The sequence below is a fragment of the Poecilia mexicana genome, unplaced genomic scaffold (assembly GCF_051168715.1).
Source record: "Poecilia mexicana isolate PSO_F unplaced genomic scaffold, ASM5116871v1 scaffold_2, whole genome shotgun sequence".
NCBI classification, from domain to species: Eukaryota; Metazoa; Chordata; class Actinopteri; order Cyprinodontiformes; family Poeciliidae; genus Poecilia; species Poecilia mexicana.
In genome coordinates this window covers 47,868,100-47,886,524 of record NW_028263371.1, presented here as the reverse complement: position 1 = coordinate 47,886,524, position 18,425 = coordinate 47,868,100, and the positions used below count along the sequence as shown (strand labels likewise).

General features: G+C 40.6%; 1 protein-coding gene across 1 annotated transcript in view; it reads right to left on the bottom strand.

The window, feature by feature from the left end:
• Positions 1-17,629, bottom strand: part of LOC106931290 (TSC22 domain family protein 1-like) — a 30,882-nt gene extending 13,253 nt beyond the window's left edge. The window contains exon 1 of the mRNA XM_015009345.2: positions 14,478-17,629. Within this exon, the coding sequence (XP_014864831.2) occupies positions 14,478-16,918 (2,441 nt within the window). The 5' untranslated portion in view covers positions 16,919-17,629. The remainder of the gene's footprint in view (positions 1-14,477) is intronic.
• Between the last annotated feature and the right edge of the window lie 796 nt (positions 17,630-18,425).

The window sequence follows — 18,425 nt, the reverse complement described above, 5'->3', positions numbered from 1 at the left end:
CAACTTTGGTCTCCAATCAAACCAAGTCAACCAGAGTATCAGGTGTGAAAACACCCTAAATATCACCATAACAGCAGAAGCACGTCAAGCAGATTTAGGTAAACTCACCAAAACCTCCAGGTAATAAAGAAGTTAAGCCAGTGGCTCATATTGGTACTGGTTGCATACCTTTGTAACTGCAGCTCTGAATTCAGAATCTACCATTACTTAGATGATAAAGTGCTGAATGTGGGTCACTGCCATGTCTTTGAAGGAGGCCGTTTTGCTGTGTTTCCAGAAAGAAGTGGGCTCTATAACATTGATAAAAGGGGACCTGACGTGTCAGAGCCATGAATAAAAGAAGGCCCATTGAGCCGGAGAGGCTTTTGGCTGAGCTGTAGTTTAATAAAGGAGAGCACAGACGTTACCAGCAAGTGCTGGCTGTGGTTTCCCCATAGTCACACCCTGACTGTGGAGATTTCCACAGAGCTACTCACACAGAGTCAGAGAGGCAGGGAGGAATGATGAGTGGCCAATCTGGCCTCCATATGTAGGAGAGAGGAGTGCTTTTGAAGCATTTGGGCTGACGGCAGCAAATCCTCACCGACTTACACAGACAGGTGTGAAAGGCCCTGATTCATCGCCTCAACATTACAGTCTCAATAAAACTTTATAAACATGTAGAAATTAGTGTTTCTGCAGGCTTAAGACTTTAAGACCATTATGAATGAAATTCAAGACCTGTATTTCAACACAAATGTACAAAACAATCAATCTCGACTCCCGTCCTGCCAGCTTTTATGAGCAGAATGAACCTAGCAATGTAAGCAACAGAACTGATCCAATGGTGAAGATGAACGTCGACCAGTTAACTGGCAAAAAATGTGTGTTTGAACCGGCTAGCTTTCCCTTTCGGCTACCCAACTTTTTTTTAAGCTAGCTCATTTTTTTCCTACCTCACAACCAATGGCTTTTAATATATCATTCCAGTTAGCAAGGGTTCATTAGCAGCTAGTTACCAGACAAAGACGCTCCAAAGCAGCATTCAGCTTATAAGCACCACAAATCAGAAAACTGCCAAACAGCTGAAACACTGAGTTCCCTTACATCTAGACTAAAAACCCACCTGTGTAGAGTTGCTTTTGAAACCATTGTTGGACTCATAATAAATGGGTCCAACAATGAGACATTGCTGGTCAGTGTCTCATATTTTAAATGAGACACTGACCAACATATTTTATGTGTAATGATGATGGCACTTATAAAAATGCAATATTTGCTTCTGGTTTTCTCAATTGTTGACTGTATGGTTGTTCTATGACTGTGTTTTTATGATGCAAAGCACATTGAATTGTTGCTGAAATGTGCTATACAAATAAACTTGACTGAGGGGAAAAAAGGCTACATAATGCAAGATTAAATAGTCCTGCCACCACAAAATTTAAAACCTGTGACATAACATATTTAAGGACAACTTAACTTTTTAAAAATGAAACTAAGACATTTCAAGGCCTTAATTTTATAAAGAATTTATTATATTTTGAGACTTGCAAACGCCCTGAGAAAATGAACATGTTTGTCATCTATCCTGCATCTTAGTCTCCTTACATTTATCCTGCATCGTTTGAGGAGCCAGAGAAAATGGCCGCCACCTGTTTCAGAAGACCAATGGGGGAAAACTCCAGTTGCAGAGGTTTTGATGAGTGTGTGAGCATTAGGTTTAAATAATGTGAGGTGAAACTTGGCATTAACAGGATTAGAAGACAAAGACGTTCCAGCTCAGTCAGTGCATGGCAGAAATAATGCTAACGGCAGCAATAAAAGACGACAAGAGGGCCTCCAGGGAGACAGCGGAGGGCCACATCTCGTTACTAAATCAATAATCAAATCCTGGCAGTTGCTCTGCTTTTCGTTTAACAGCTCTGCATCTAATATAAGTGGATCATCCATCCATCTATCCATCCATCTTCTTTACACCCTTGTCCCTTACTGGGGTCGGGAGGTGCTGGTGCCTCTCCAGCTAACTTTCTGGGCGAGAGGCGGGGTCCACTTATCTGCGCCAGTCTGTCGCAGATAAGTGGATCAAAAATATGTTTTTTTTAGCTACATTTTCAGGAGAAATATACAATATTGGAGTATTTTCTCCATTATGCAACTGATATCTTGAAAATCAGGATCAACTTAAAACAAATTTTACAATCATGTTTAATTTGTACTTATTTTTTTCCCAATGAAAATGAAAACCATAAAAATATGACAAAGATTTGTACTTACAAATACCATCAAGTTAAGCTAAGACCGACACATTTTCAATAAATATGTCAACTAAAACCTTTTGGTATTGATTATTGGCTTCAATTCAAACTTTTTCACTGAGGACCAAAATTCCCAAGTTGGAAGTCCTCAGGGGCCAAAAGTAGCTTTTTCTTACCATTACAAAAACATAAAAATGATATTATTGTGAATTTATCTTTATCTGCACAAAAATAAATTTAACAAGTAATTTTTTTTTACCAAAACTAACATTATAATGAAATTTGCCTTAATGTTTACATTTACACAGCTAATTGATCCAATTATTTTCAAAGTCACAGGATGTTTGTGGTATGACTTCATCTTAATGCAGCCTCAAAGGAAGCAGAGCCAGAGCAAAGAGCAGAGAAGGAAGGAGGAAGTTTGAGCCATTGATCATGTTTTCATTTCCACTGTGTTAATTTTTTTTTTATAAAATGAACAGAGGCTTCTTCAGTTGTGCAGTTATATAGACTGCTACAGGAGGCCATCCCTGCCTTAATTTTTTTTGAAAAAAAAAAAAAAACAAAAAAAAACTTGGATAACATGAGTGACAAAAACATCTTCCGAAAAGAAAAAAAAAAATCAACTCCCTACTGATTTTCTGCTTGCAATACCTTTGATTATCTTTGATTTATTGTCTCATTTGCATTTCCATTAGCCGTTTGAGGTCAGGGAAGGTTCACCAAATCAATATGTGAAACCATTAAGGGAAAGATGCTTGGCCCAGTTTCCTGAATCCATGTCAGATTACAGGTGAAGACAGAGCAGTGAGCAGATTAGCCACAGATCCATGTCAGCAGGACTATATCTGGGAGAAAACAGGGCCATCACGGGTATGGCTTAGTAACAAACATATTAACACACTGATGCATGTTGCCATGGTGATGCAGTCAACACAAAACTGACGCTAAATCTACTTCAAACTGGAAGGAAAAAATTATAAAAACCTGAAGGGGAGAAGGACCAAGCCTAGTGCACTGCGCCATCTTCTGGCCAACTACAATTTTACACATCATTTCTGTTCAACCTCTAAAAGAATGTACTTTTTGTGATTTCTAAACGGTGAGAAAAGCAGGAGTTAAATAACTTTTACTGCAGCCACTTTGTTTCATACTGGTGAACTGCCATTAAACTCAATACCCACTTAAAGCAGCATTAAAACGTGACCAAGAATAGTAAATATATCGTTGTTTTAAAGAGAACAAGTTAGTCATGTTGAGTCGAGTTTTCATGCATTAAAACAACCTCCGCAACAAATCCAAGAATGCAGATTAGTCTGCGATCATTAGTGCTTACAGACCACAACACGATGTTGCATATGTCAGAAAACAGAGTTTAGAGAACTATCAGCCCAAACGTTACAATTTAATCTTTATAAAAACAAGTCAGAAGGACAACAAGAATACATTCTTCTGGATAACTGTATTGTTCTATTGTGAAAATGTTTCTTTTTTTAAATTTTTTCAGAAGCAAATGCTACTAAAATGGAATTCAGTAAACAAGAGATACAAAATAAAATGCTGAAGTAGTATATTTTTAGGCCCTAAATCGCAAACTAAAAAAAAAAAATGTAAAAGCGCAAGACTTTAACAGAGAAAACCGCACATGAATCTTCACAAACGATGAGAAAGAAAAAACATCCAGGTTATAGGAACCTAAAGAGAAGCAGTTTCAAACTGCGGATGACTTCATTAAAGCAATACATCTTGGTACTGATTAAAAATAAGATTTAAACTAAAAATGCAAATAGAGTAAAATAAGCCCAAAGCTTTTGACACTGGAATATTTTTTTGTTAAACTTCCTGAAATCTTATGAGAACAGAGTCATGATATTAAAACTTTATTTATAGTAACTTTATTCTCATATTATTAAGACTTTGTCATTATTTTGACTTCATTCTTGTAATTCTATGAGTTTATTCTCATAATATTTTTACATTTTGTCTTAGTATGGCCTTGACGCTGCATCGTACTCTAAAAACAAAAATAAAGTCCATTACTTTGTCTATAGTATAATTCTCCAGATTGCAGTTCTGGGTTTAGACCACTAGATGGCGGTGTAGTGAGCCATTTCTTCACGTAGTTTCTACTGAGATGAATGAAGTGTTAACCCCTTAACAAAATGCAGCTTTGCACAAGAATGTGTGTATATTTAAACAGTGTAATGTGGCTCAGTGTTGCTGTGTGTGATCTCATTACCCATCACATCTTATTGTGCATCTGCTCGCCTAAAATTTAAAGAGGATTTGAAATCATAAACTTCAATCTGCAGCTGGTGGCATCATTCCTCTCCTAGGACGGTGCATTATTTTCCACATTTTACTTTTCCTTTCCGTCTCCATTTGAGATTCATTGTGAGAAACATTTCTACCATTTAGTTGGGCTCTTGTTGGTCGTTTGATTCGCTCGTTCTGCAACAAATCCCACCAGCAGGTACGTGACGCAAGACTCCTGCAGCTGCTCTGCGCCCTCAATAACTCTCACATGACTGATTAAAAACCAGGAACAGTCCAACCAAATCAAGATTACATGTGAAAAAAATTACTTTTACTTTACAAAACAGACCGTTTCGCCAGCTTTGATGCTACAAACACCCTCCATTTGTTATGATAAACAAAACAATATGCAAATTTTAGGTTTAAAAAAACATTTAAAAGCACCAAATAATATCCAGAGATGAGCCAAAGTAAGCAGGCCACAGTGTTCTAACCAGTGTTCTAACCAGGGGGCAGTACAGCACTGCTGAAAGAACCACAAGGTTTACATTAAATTACTGTTTCTATGTCAACAGAGAGGATTTCTCAGACATATTCTGCTAATAACTACCCATATTCTGGGTGTTTATAAGACGCTGTCCTCTGGTCTGAAGACATGCGAATCAGGCGGAGTGTTGCGGTAAGCTGGGAATATATTTTTAGTTACTGCAGGGAGAACTGGAGCACGAGAACAGAGTAATACAAGCAACACTGGGCAGAAGCTAACCCACAGAAAGCTAAGGCATTGCTCATTAATGTTGGTTACCCAAAAATATGGCCGAATACGGCTGATTTAAACATTATGTCCAGTTAAGTGCTACAAATCTCCTAAATGTGCCGATTCCTTTATGTAGGTCACTTCTGAATGAAGAAAGAAAGAAAGCCTCAGTAAGAAATCCCTTTGAGCAAAAGCAGAGTCATTCATTTGGTTCTGTGCAGTGCGAGTAATGTTCCCTGAGCTGACTGGACACTGTTCTGGCCACAGGAATGCTGGACATGATTCAGCACATTGCCTGCATGTTCGGGACGACGACACCAGCAACCAAACCACTAAAACCCCAAAAATTACTTTGGGAGATTCCCCAACTGGAGACGGAGCCACAATCGACGTGATTTCTGAGAGATGAAGCAATTTGAGTGCAGATATTTAGGCGATTTTCTCTGGATGAAAACTATTTAATTCTCCCGTATTTTCCATGGATTTCATGATTTAAACTTCTGAAATTAATAATGACAACCAGACAGTATCGCCCAATCACTTCAGGAAATCGGCACAGATAAATTGGCAAGCTGATAAATCAGTCCATCCTTAATTGCTTAATTAATTTTTTTTCTTGGACCATGAGTACTTTTAACAACAATTTTGTTACTTAAATTTTGGACACCCCCAATCCAGACTGTACAAAATACTGCAATCAGTTGGTGTGTTAAAGAGGAAGTTTTTCTAAGAACTGTGTACAAACCCTCCTTCCTCAAAAAGAAACATCTCCAACTTAAACTGCAAACTGAATTTTCTCATCTGAACCAAGTATGAAGCTGCTTCACCACAACAGCCCAGCCAGTTGGTCATGCACATTACTACATTTAATTAAAAAGCTATGTTGAAAGACAAGAACTGGCCAGGCTCCCACAAAAAAACAAAACAACAGACACAACAACAAATGAGAAAGAGTTTGTTTACGGAGAACCGAATGACAACAGGAGCCGTTCTCGTCGATGTTCTCCTTTTTACGGCTCAGGCATGTTCGTTCGCACCAGCATGTTTAGCTTTGGGAGGGTAATTTTCTAAAAGATGAAAGGGACACTAAACACAATCCATTACTGTCCATTACAGGCCATTAGTTTTCCCACAGCACTCTTAAGTGAAACAATCCTGTTTATTGATGGAAAAAGGAGCAATCAGCAAGAAGGGGAGCAGACACAAACAAAAATCAATGAGGCATCTGCACAAAGCGTATCAATAGGTACAATACAGGAAGCAGCGATTAGAGACACAAAGGAGAGGAGTCTCTGCACTAAAACTCGATTAGACAAATTACAAAACCAGTCGCATGTCTGCCCATTCATATTCTGACTGGTGTAAAAGAAAGAGGGCTAATATTTAGTCCCCTCCCCCTAAAACACACAACATGCTGATGCTCTGCTGTTTTCTGGTGCTCTCTGGTTTGGCCTGTGGGGTAAACAGGTGGGGTAGAAGGGGGGCGTCAGGAGCAAAACAAATGCATAACCACCGTTTGCTTTTAAAGCAGCTGCTCATCGATACGATGTGGGAACGTCAGCTGTGCTACATTTGAAAGTCATTTCAATTTATAACAATTCAGATCTTTCTTTTTGTCTTTGACTTAAAAGCAGGGCTGGTATAAATGTAATCGATTAATAATCAATTATCCTAATGCTTAATTGACTAATCAAACTTAGGCCCTTTCTAACTCAAACTTAGGCTTGTAAGGAAAATATGTAAGTAACCCTAAATTAAGTTCTTTTGGCACTTATTGCCTTTACTTAGTTTTATACAGGACGAACTTCCGGTTTTAGGTTTGATGCTTTTATTTTGAAGGGGACAACTTCCAGTAGGCCTGTCAGACCAATTTCTTTTTCAATTTCTGTCATTGCAAATCTTAGAATCCAAACTTTCAAAAGCTGTAAATAACTCAAAATGCCCTAATTAGACTTGTTCATAGTTTTGTTGTGGCCAGTTACATTTACAAAACAGCACCAACCTTCTCATTATAATGAACAAAGACGACAATAAGTGAGGTCAGAGACTAATATTTTCATTTCAGGTTGAATTACAAAGATTTATAACAGGGCCAATTTAAAGTTCGGTGATCTGTGTGTGTTTATTAAATGGTCCTCATCCTGACAACGTTTGAGAAATACTATATTACATCCATGCCAATCACCACAAAATCAGACAAAACCAGAAGTGACTAAGGATTTATTTTATCCCATGATGCCTGTAGAGAAAAAGTTTTCAGCATCTGGATACCATTAGCAGCTAAGGTAGAAATATTTGAGGCATTACTAAAAGTTAACTACCAGGAGGGCAGTAATGAAGGAAATACACCAAGTTTCCCTCCTTCAAGGGTTTTATTATCATTATTTCAGTTAATTTTTTACATCTGGGGTGCTCATCGGCTATGTTCAGACTGGTTCCGTCCTGCCCTGGCTGGTTGTGTCCTCAGCAGACCTGACTAAGTTGGGTCGGGTCGGGTTAGGTCACTTCCGCTGCGTGTTGTGAATTTTGGGGATCTCGCTGATCTCCACACAATGAGCAACAGACCCAGGTCACAGAAACTCCCTGCAGCGCCAGTGGGGAAAGATTACAGCCAGCGGCAGAGATAGTCATCGCACTGCCAGCCAGGCTTCATTCCCCTAAGCCTCCACGCATCCGAGCGCACACACACACTCCACACACTGCTCACCCCAACAATGGATCTGCATTTACAAAAGAACACGCAGCCTGCTCATTCATTTCAAAAGAGGAAAAAAAATCCTTGTGCTCAGCTGTGGCTTTGCCAAAAGGTGCTTTATTTGCACTCAAACACTTTTATTGCAAGTTTATGGTAATTAATAATGACGGGATTTGCATCCAACTTTTTAGCACCATTTTCAAGCAGCGCAGGCACTTTGTAAAGCTAATATTCGTCACACTAATAGCTGCATGTCATTTAGATAGGAAAACTATACACCTTGACATTTGTTTTGAATTTACATTTTTTTTAACCTGTTACTGTAAAACCACAGTTCGTCAAGCTAACATTAGATCACTGTGTGTCTATAACTGCCTTTGCAACTTCACAAGGAAATGCAATATGTTATAGCAATGCTAAAAACTGATGAGCATAGGCCTGTCACCATAACACATTTTGCGGAACGAGAACTTATTACGATAAACCATAATATTGTTGTTTTGAGACCATTTTATCCAGTTTATCAAGCTAGCCTTGTACACTGCATAAGCTAATGTGGAACTGCCTTTCTTCCACCTACTGCTGTGCACTGCTGGTTAGGTGCCTGAAAAAAAGTTTCAACACTTTCCTCTTATCAGAAATACAGATTTGGCTGTACACCTTAGCTAATTATCAAGCTTATATGAGCTTGGAAGACTTGTATTAAGAGCAAAATAGCAAGATGGTATAATGTTCTAGGTAATGGAAAAATTACTGCAACATGTTTCCTTAAATTATGGTTTTAAAACCAAAACCATAACTTTGTAGGTAATCTTTTTTTCAGTAATATAATAATTTATCAGAAGTAGGGATAATCGTTTTCCGTTTTTAATAAAACAAATGTGCAAATACTGCAACACTGTGGCAGGCTGCAAGGTAAACACAGTGTGAATTTCAAAGCCTGGTCTTAATAAGACCTTTGTTTCCTCTTAAAGATTTGTTTTTAGTCAGATCACCACTTCCTCCACCACTTCCTCCACTGATCAACACAGCCGGCTTTTAGAAACATCAGAGTTCATGTGTGTCAATCTAATTACCATTAGAGCTTTTTGTTCTTGCTTATTTTTTCTCGTTTTTCTCAAAATTACTTTAGTTGCTTCACCGCTGAATGGAAGATGCTTTTCATTAACATCCAGGGAAATTTTATTAGTTTTGTTTGAAATACAGAAGTTTGAAAGGGTTGTACTAAGAAGACAGGAATTTTAAATTATTTCCTTGATACTTGTTGTTTGGTAATTTTCTCACCTGAATATTAGGTTTTCTGCAGGTTTTACGAACTCAAATGTAAGACTTTTAAGACCAATATGAACGAAACTTAAGACCTGCATCGCTTACACCACACTTTATACAACAGTGCCAAACTTTTTTGCACAGAATGCACATAGCATTATACGGTTTGGCAACAGAAGTGAACCAGTGGCAAAGACGAGCGTCGCACTGTCAACTGGAGATTACTTACACTTAGCTAGCTAGTTAGCAAGTGCATATTAGCAGCTAGTTAGTAGCGGTAGCATCAATCACCTTGAGTCACAGAACATAATGAAGACATTTGCATACAATTCAAACTTTGTTCGACAGAAAGGAGAAAAACAAACTACAGACTGTAAGAGATCAAATAGTCAGGACAAAATCTAAGATCTGTGATTAATGTATTTAATTTGGATAACTTACATATTTTCTAAATAATTGTGGTTACATGAAGTTAAGATTTTTTAAGGTGCATTGTGCCTCCCAATTATCTGCCCTAACTTAGCTTGTCAATAGCTTAACATCTATGCTTGCTAAAAGCAATTGCTAATGTGCATGTGCCGCTAATTTAAACTCATTCTTAGGACAGTTTTTTCAGAAACAACAAACTATACAGCAATGGTTCAGAATGGAATATTAAAAATATTTAGATAAAAATTATTTTAAAAAGACAGAAAGCCAAGAGCAGATTAAAAAGAGACGCTAGCACAGAGTATTTTTTTACAGTGCATTATGTTAGTTGTATTTTACAGCAATAAAGGGCTGCACAGCAATTAGACCAGTGTTTTTCAACCACTGTTCCGCGGCACACCAGTGTGCCGTGAGTGATCGTCAGGTGTGCCGTGGAAATTATCCAATTTCACCTATGGTACCGTATTTTCCAGACTATAAGCTGTTACTTTTTTCCTAAACTTTGAACCATGCAGATTGTAGCCTGGTGCGGCTTTTCTGTGTATTTTTCTTCAACCACCAGGGGGCTCTCTAGCAGGAAGTGAATCATTAGAAGTCAAAATTGTAAATCAAAGAATAACGCGCTAATTTTCATTTAGAACAACCACATGCTAGCAGCAGGCACGATGGAGAAATGTTTTCAAACTCGTATGATGCAGCTTTTAAGTTGAGGGCTGTCGAGCTGCCATTACAGGAGGGAAATAAAGCCGCTGCACTTAAGCTCGGCGTGAACGAAACCATGGTTAGTAGTGGCTAGCAGCGTAATCATGTATTTTTCTTACCACTAGATGGCAGTAGGTACAGAGCATTTTACATTAAAAGAAGAGAATTAGTGATGCATGAATGTTACAGGTAGCGGTGAGAGCATCGTATCTAGCTGTGACGACAGTGACGGAAAAGACAGAGAAGCTAAGCAGTAGTTGGAAAGAACATGGGTCCATTTCCCAAACATGACTGTGTGAAGTGAGCTTCTCAAGCCTGGTTACTATAAAAACTGAAACCAGAGAAAGACTGAGAGCTGTTGAGGAAGAGCTTTGTCTTTCTTCAATTTCTACCAGGAAATCAGCTGTTTTCATCCAAATATGCACAAGTTTCACACTAGATGGGTAAAATATACAGGTATTGACATTTTGTACATGCAAATCTTCATATTGTAACAGTGAAATCTTTCCCAAATATTATAGATTCTTTCAGAATAAGAATTATTTTCTGTATTCCGGCTATAAGAATGCTTGTGGATTAGTTTGTAAAACACTGAAGTTTTCTACAAGTTCTTTAAATTTAAGACCACAGTGTTGTGGCCCTGTTCAGGTGTTCAGGTGTATGTTTGAAGTGGACATGTTAAGTGCAATTTGAAATAAGAAATGTAAAATGTGATAAAAATACATTTTTGTGTTTGATTCCTATTCAAGACACTTTGATAATAATGACTATATATCTAATATAGGCGACTACAGAGTATCTTTGTTTACATTTTTGGTTGGTGGTGTGCCTCGAGATTTTTTCAATTAAAACAGTGTACCTTGGCTCAAAAAAGGTTGAAAAACACTGAATTAGACAACTGATAATGATGAAATGGTATTATAAAGTCACAAAGTGGTAAAATACAAATCAATTAATATAACTAATAAAATTGTTTGTCTGGGGGGAAAACAATAAGTTTTGTTTTCCCCAAAGATATTAAGTATGATTCCTTCCAATCCAAATCTCCTTTGCTAGCCAACGAACCCCAGGAGTCGATCGGCCGCGGCCAACACCGACTACCATCCTGTTCAAACTCATCCTAGTAATGTCTCGTCAGCACCTATGGAGCCCATGCACAGCTGACACCTTTCCTCATACAAACACTGGCTGAAAAACAGAGTCCAACACATGAAATGACACCCTAAAGAGCCCCTGTTGTTTGGTAGTGCTCCCTTAGAGGGGGGTGATTAATGAGAGCAGAGACATCCCACACATGAAAGCCAGAAAATATGTTGACAGAAGCCACACAGAAGACCACGGGACCTGCACAACCGCTGATGTGGCAAACATCCAGGGCAAGCTGGGAGATTTATTAGAGAACAAGGAAAGAAACCGGTTTCTCTGCAATACGCAAGTGGGGAAAAATGTCCCAGAATGCTACAATGTTTTCATCATTGAGAAGGCGCTAAAAAAAAACATTTCAGAAGATTTTAAAGCTAAAACTTTTAAATATATTGCAGCGTGGACAGAGAATGGGCAGCAGAGATGAAAGTGAAACATCAACACTCGCTCTGCTGCTACGTTTAATAAGCAAAACCTTTTGAAGGGAGTCACCAAAAGTCAGCTACATTCCACGCACGCCCAATTTGAAAGACGCTTTAGATGTGAACGCTTCAAAAGGTTCTGTGAAATACCGCCCCGCAAGTTACTGTTTGGATTCAAGGAAACACTGGAGACTGCTACTGCAGCTACAGCTAACATGGAAACAGTTTCAACACGGCTGTAAGGAAGCAGCTTGAACCCGATCCACTACGATCCGGAACAGAAACCGATCTAACACTCACCAGAAATCAGCAATGTGGCGGCCGACAACTAGTGATTATTTTAATAATTGATTAATCGGAGAGAGAAAAAACAAAGAAGATTTTTCATTTAGCTTAGCATTAGAGTCAATAGAAGATGCAAATTAACAAATAATTCATTTTTAAAGAGAAAAATAAACATTTTATTGCCCAACAATCCTTTAGTGAGCTCTTGAACATTTGTAGTAAAGGATGCATCTGCAGCTTAAACTTTAGCATCAACATGTGAAAAGCTGCTTTACTTATCAATACAATGTAGGGTTGATTGTTTTTTTTTTTGATTAACAGATTAATAATTGCACAGCAAAAGGTAATAAATGAGATCTATTTTTTTTTTTTTTACAAAATCTGAACCAGCTAAAAGCTAAAACTGATTTAATTTTTGTACAGTTACGTCTTAATAACTGTATATTCCAGTTAACTAATAAATACAAAATTAGTTGATTTAAGTAATCAACTCATCATGATTAATTGTTTTACATAGCATCATATAAGTTTTGCTTCTTTGCATCTGAATAGTGATCAGTCAGAACATTAAAAGCGAATATTTTCCCCCTGATCGTTAAATGCATCAAAATCACACATACATAAAAAAACGTACAATTTTCAACCTACAAACACATAAACTAGCAGCATCTCTTCTGATGTACATTTGAGAATCATTAGTTTTTGAGATAAAGAAAATATGCTTATTTTCAGTAAGACTAAAAAAGTAAACTAGCTCTATATCAAAGAAGCAGCAGCACATTTTGTTCCTCTTCTGTTTTATTAACTTTTAAATTTAATTTAAAATCCGCAATCGGTTACAATCAGAGGTGGCAGGACGGACCTCAAAGAAAACCATAAATCATCAGTCAGATTGTTGCAATCCTGCATAAAACAAAAATAATCCAGACATCACTGCGACCTCCTGCAAAGCTCTTAGAGAGCACTTTAATATTTTCTCATGGATCAGCTGATGGTTTGATCAGAAATGTTATTTTCTCCACCGTTTGCACAATGAGAGCATCAATAAATATCAGTACATTTTAAAATATGATTCAATTAAGGTAAAATAAATCACATTAAGTGTTGTCCTGAGGTAAATGAGAATATTGTTCAAGAACAATGTTTGTGTTTGTGATGGTATGAATGCTGTGACATGCAGTTAAACAATAACCTAAAAAATTAGTAACAAATAGGTTTATGAATGTTTTTAGTTATCACAGTAGCACCACAAAATATTGTGATAAAATTATAAGTTAACATCACCCAACACTACTACAGGAGAAAAGAGTGTTTAATATCTGAACACATTTAATGGAGAACTAATGTTTACAAGAAAAAGTGGGTTAGCATTGTTGGAAATGAGGCATTTCCACAAGCTGCAGGCGATTAAAATTCCTGCTTGACCTCAGAAATTACTTCTTCAAACCCGAAGGTGGCACATTCCACACCAACTTTACTTTAGAAAGTGAAAGTTTCAGTAACAGAACACGGCTAATATCTAATCAGATGTGCATCCAGCAGGCAGTCAGTCACGAATAGGTCATCACACGACTGCTTCCTCCATTCCTACTTTTTTAAACAATGAGCTGAAGGCAAACTGCACACCCACGCATAAATTTTGCCCTGTAAGGCAGACAAGTTGGGATTTAAGAAAAAAAAAAAAAAAGTTGGATCACTGCAAGCGTTTGTTAACAAGAGGTAAAAACACAAAGTATTGCTCAGTATTTTTCGTTTAGTTTCTAGTGCAAGTATCCTAGTGCACTTGAAATGAAACTAAACCAACTTACACGCAAGTTTTCATCAAGATACAGGAGCTCGTTTTAGGTCAATAATTCCTTATTATTGATGAAAAAGTACAACTTTTACTGGCAGATAAGTAAACCTATAACATGAGAAAAAAAATTGGCTATAAGTGAAATAATCTGTAGTGGAACAAGTATTTTTTAAAATAAATATTAAGGAAATATTGACTTAAAACAAGCTTCCATATCTTGCAGAAAAGTTAATTGTGAGTTAGTTTTGTCTTATTTAAAGTGTGCTAAGATATTTGCACTAGAAACTTGATGAAAATTATTTAAGATTTTATGTTTTTGCAGCGCTCTTCGAACAGAGTGTAGCAGCTTGAGTGCTGTCAGGTTATCTTTCCCCACAAGCAACAACCGATACAGTTGGCTGCTTGTGTAGCATATTCATATATGTATATATACTCATGACTCCTCAAAAAACAAGGGAATACAAATATTAAATAAGTACGTGTCTCTTACCCATCATCCTCTCCGTCTACTGTCTTGAGACCGGCTGGTGCGGTTAAGGCACTGGCGGTGTTGGCGTTGCCCTCAGTTTCCTGACCCAGGCCGGTGTTGGATCCCGCCTCGCCGCCAGACAGCTTCAGTAAGGACTGATGCTGGAGCAGCAGCCTCTGCGCGTCCTGCAGCTGTGTGGTGGTGAAGCTGGGCAAGCTGGCGTACAGGGCGCTGGCCTGGGCGGCGTGAACCAGGGCCTGGGCACTGCTGGGGTCCTGTGATGGATGGGGGGACATTCGGCCAACGTTGGCGGCATTATGGGCTTGAGGTTGGAGGTCGCTGTGAGCGCTGGGAGGCGGAGCGGTGGAGGCTGATGCCACGGGAGGAAGTTGGGTGCTTGAGCCCGGATTCTGAATTTGAGTCAGAAGGGATTGCGGTTTCTGCTGCTGAATGTCAACGTGGCTTGATGGCTGCTGTCCGAGGCCGGCTACCCCAACATTGGGTGGCATACTGGAGACGGGGCCCGGCTTGTGAAGGAGCCCCTGTGATTGCTGAGGCGCCCCCATCATCTGAGTCGCTCCGTTAGCTTGAGCGGCCAGCACCGAGCCGGATTGGTTGGAGAGAGGTTGAGAGGGAGCAGCTTGGGGTACACCTTGCTGTGATTGGTTGTACCCAGGAGGTCTAGCTGATGCCGGAGATGCGGCTGATTGCTGAGGAAGGTTAGCGTAGCCCATCTTTTGCTGCTGGATACCAACCAAACCCTGCGAGGAGCTTGGCGGTTGATTAGCAACCGCCTGGGCGTAGGTGAGCTGCTGCGGCGGGACAGCACCGATGGCGGTCTGTTGAATGGGCTGATGGAGGTTTGTGGGAGCTGAGGGGGCTGCAGTCGTCTTCACATGAGGATGGTTGATATCCTGGGTGTGCATGTGAGCTTGGGAGTGAGGTACTCCCATGATTCCTTGATAGCCCTGAGGAGGGGAGGCGTAATCCTGGGCATGCTGGGGTACCGGGGAACCCCCAGCCTCTCCACTGCCCAGGTTCTCAATGTAATGACTCAGCATACTCATGGTGCTGCTCACAGAGCTGATGCTTGTGCTTTCCCTCTCTGAGGGAAAGTTCTCCGTTACGAACTGACGCGAGGTCAGAGTCGCCGCTTCGGACGCTGATGGCGCAGGGGTGGGCGCGTCTTTGTCGTAGAATTCGGTGCAAGTCCATCTGCCCTTCTTGAACGGCTCGGAGCTGGAGTCCAGCTTCACCACCCTGAAGCGAGAGGTGGCGGCTGTCACTGCCGGCGCTGGAGCAGGAACAGCTGAAGGCACAGCCGCTGCGGGAGCGCTCGCAGCTGATCCAACTCTTCCCTGGATCCCGCTGGGGACTCCCACGCCTCCAGAGGCACTGACAGCAGCAGCAGCAACAGTTGTAGTAGTCATCGAGTTGATGTTGACGTTAGCAGCAGACATATGGCTACCTCCAGCTGCAACACTGCTTCCTCCAGTGCTGCTAATAACATTGGGAGGAAAGCTACCACCAGCGCCGCCGCTGCTAGCGCTCATGTTGATTCCCCCTCTGACAGGCACGTTGGCAGAGCTCAACATATTCACATTACTAACACTGCTGGTTGGGGGATTAACAACACTAACTGTGGTGCCTGTCGCAGAGCTGTGCATTCCAGGGACAGATCCTGGGGCCACAATCCCCGCAGGCTGCGGGACGATACTTGGAGCGGCGGCGTGGGAAACATTCTCTTGAGTGCCACCCACGTTTGAAGGCATTTTCTGGGTGAGAGAAGGTAAAGCTCCGGTCAGAGGGTAGCTCTGAGCATGGTTAAGATGATGAGGGTGTTGGTGATGCATAGTCCCGTTTACGATGGCCCCGCCACGGTGTTGCGCCTGGGTCAAGGTATGGGGGTGAGAAGGCTGGTTGGGGGAGACGGCTCCAGGGGTCTCCGCCTCGTGGAAGTTATTTAGGGTCTCCTCTGAAGAGCTCCTCTCCGCTCCAACTACATCGTTAGCTCTTGAGAGGGATACATCCAAAATTTCAGAAGAGGACAGATCCTCCGTATGCGACTCATCCAAGTCATCATAACTCTCCGTGTCCTCTGCAATACTGTTGTTGGTACTAACTGATATCTGCGCTGGAGTCACACTTGTGATCTGAAAACCACTTTTCTTTTTAATCTGAGCTCCAGTAGGCTGCGCGGGTTGGGGCTGCAGGTTCAGGCTGTGCGGAGGAGGAGGGTGATGGGGTCCCGGGGAGGACGACGCGGCGGGGGGTTGAATCAACAGGGAGGGCTGGTAGTCATCGCCTGAAACGTGGCTGTTGTTGACCACCACCGGGTTGGCTGTCGTTGACAGCGTGGAGCCGCTCCCGCTGCTCGTGTTGCTGCCCCTCCGGTGGAAGACAGCCGGATGCGGCATCTTTCTGACGCTGCCAGAGTCTCCTGCGGGGTCCGGATGATGCATTCCGACTGAATCCGGGCGGTAGTTGGTCTCTGACAGTAGGTAATAAGGTTGCAGCTCGTTAACGGCGCCGTTTTGCCGACACTACGGTTAACAGACAAGCCAGCTGAAAAATAACAGAACAAATATAAATGTGTTCTTGTGATCCAGGCGATTTTAACCACCTCTCGGGCAATTTCCCCCCCCCCGGAGTCAGTTAGCGAGCCAACTGAAGCTAGTGGCCGCTTGCTCAGCAGCTAGCGAGCTAACGTCAGCTGATGCCAGTCGTACTTCGCCGGTTGATTATCAGACTGCGTCTTTGTTACACACAAGCGTACATCTCCGGTATTTTTTGTAACTAAATGTTGTCTTTCGATGAATACAAGAACTCAAAGCAAAGCAGCTGCTGAGTGAGTTATTGTTATATTAACTACTAGCTGGAGCTAGCTGCCAGTCTCCATCACCGGTTAGCAGTCTACAGTGAGCGAATCTTAACTGCTGAATTAACTCGGAAATTGAGCAAATCAACCTTTTCTGCCGGAGTACAACGACTTGAAAGCGATGGGATCACTTAACGGCGGAGTGTAAAGGTTACATCCATGCCAGCGATTCCTCGTTTTAGTTTTGCTGTATCACCGGTGCTCTTCCCCCAGCGGTAGCGTCTCCTGCTTGGCTGCTGTGACGGGACTGGAGAGGAGGGGTGCTCCGTAATATGGCGACCGCGCATGGTCCCTGCTGCCAGACATAAAGCAGTCTGGGTGAGGCGGCGAGCTCAACATCAACACCGACGAAGCAGGACGAGAGGCGACGGAAAGAGCCGAGCTCGAAATCAACATAAACGGAACGGCACGAGAGATGACGGAAAGGGCCGAGCTCAAAACCAACATAGACGGAAAAGAATGAAATCGGACAGATCACAAAAGATCACGGAAAGAGCCGAATAAAACCGAAGCTCTTTAAAAAAATTCCAATACGCAAAGCCATTTTTTTCTTTTTGAAAACGTACGAAGATAGACTTATGATTGATAAAAGTATTATTATTTCTAAATACCACCATTCATCTACTAAATAACAGTTCAGATATTCTTTATTGCTTTTTTTCAAATTTAAATATTTACTTACACTGAGTACAAAGTCTTTAACAATTTGTGAAAGCTAAGATAATGATGTCACTGCTTTGCATGATTGTGATAGGAAACTTATGACTCACACCACTTCCTGGAGTGACAACGTGGAACATCAAAACAAATCAGATTATCCTAATTCACCTTAACCAGAAAATTTTTTAATCTGGATTATACTTTTGTAGTGTCTAAAATATCTGGTTTCAGCTGCATTTGCACAATAAATTTGTACATTAAGACCACCAAGATGATAACCAATCTCTCCACCTATCAAGTTTAAATTACTTTTTGCCACCATCTGTGACTGCATTTTTGATGTAACAAATAATCAAGTTAATATCCCTTCCTTTGTCTTTCCAACCATAAACACCTGTATTTGATTTTCTATTGAATTAAGTGCATTCATT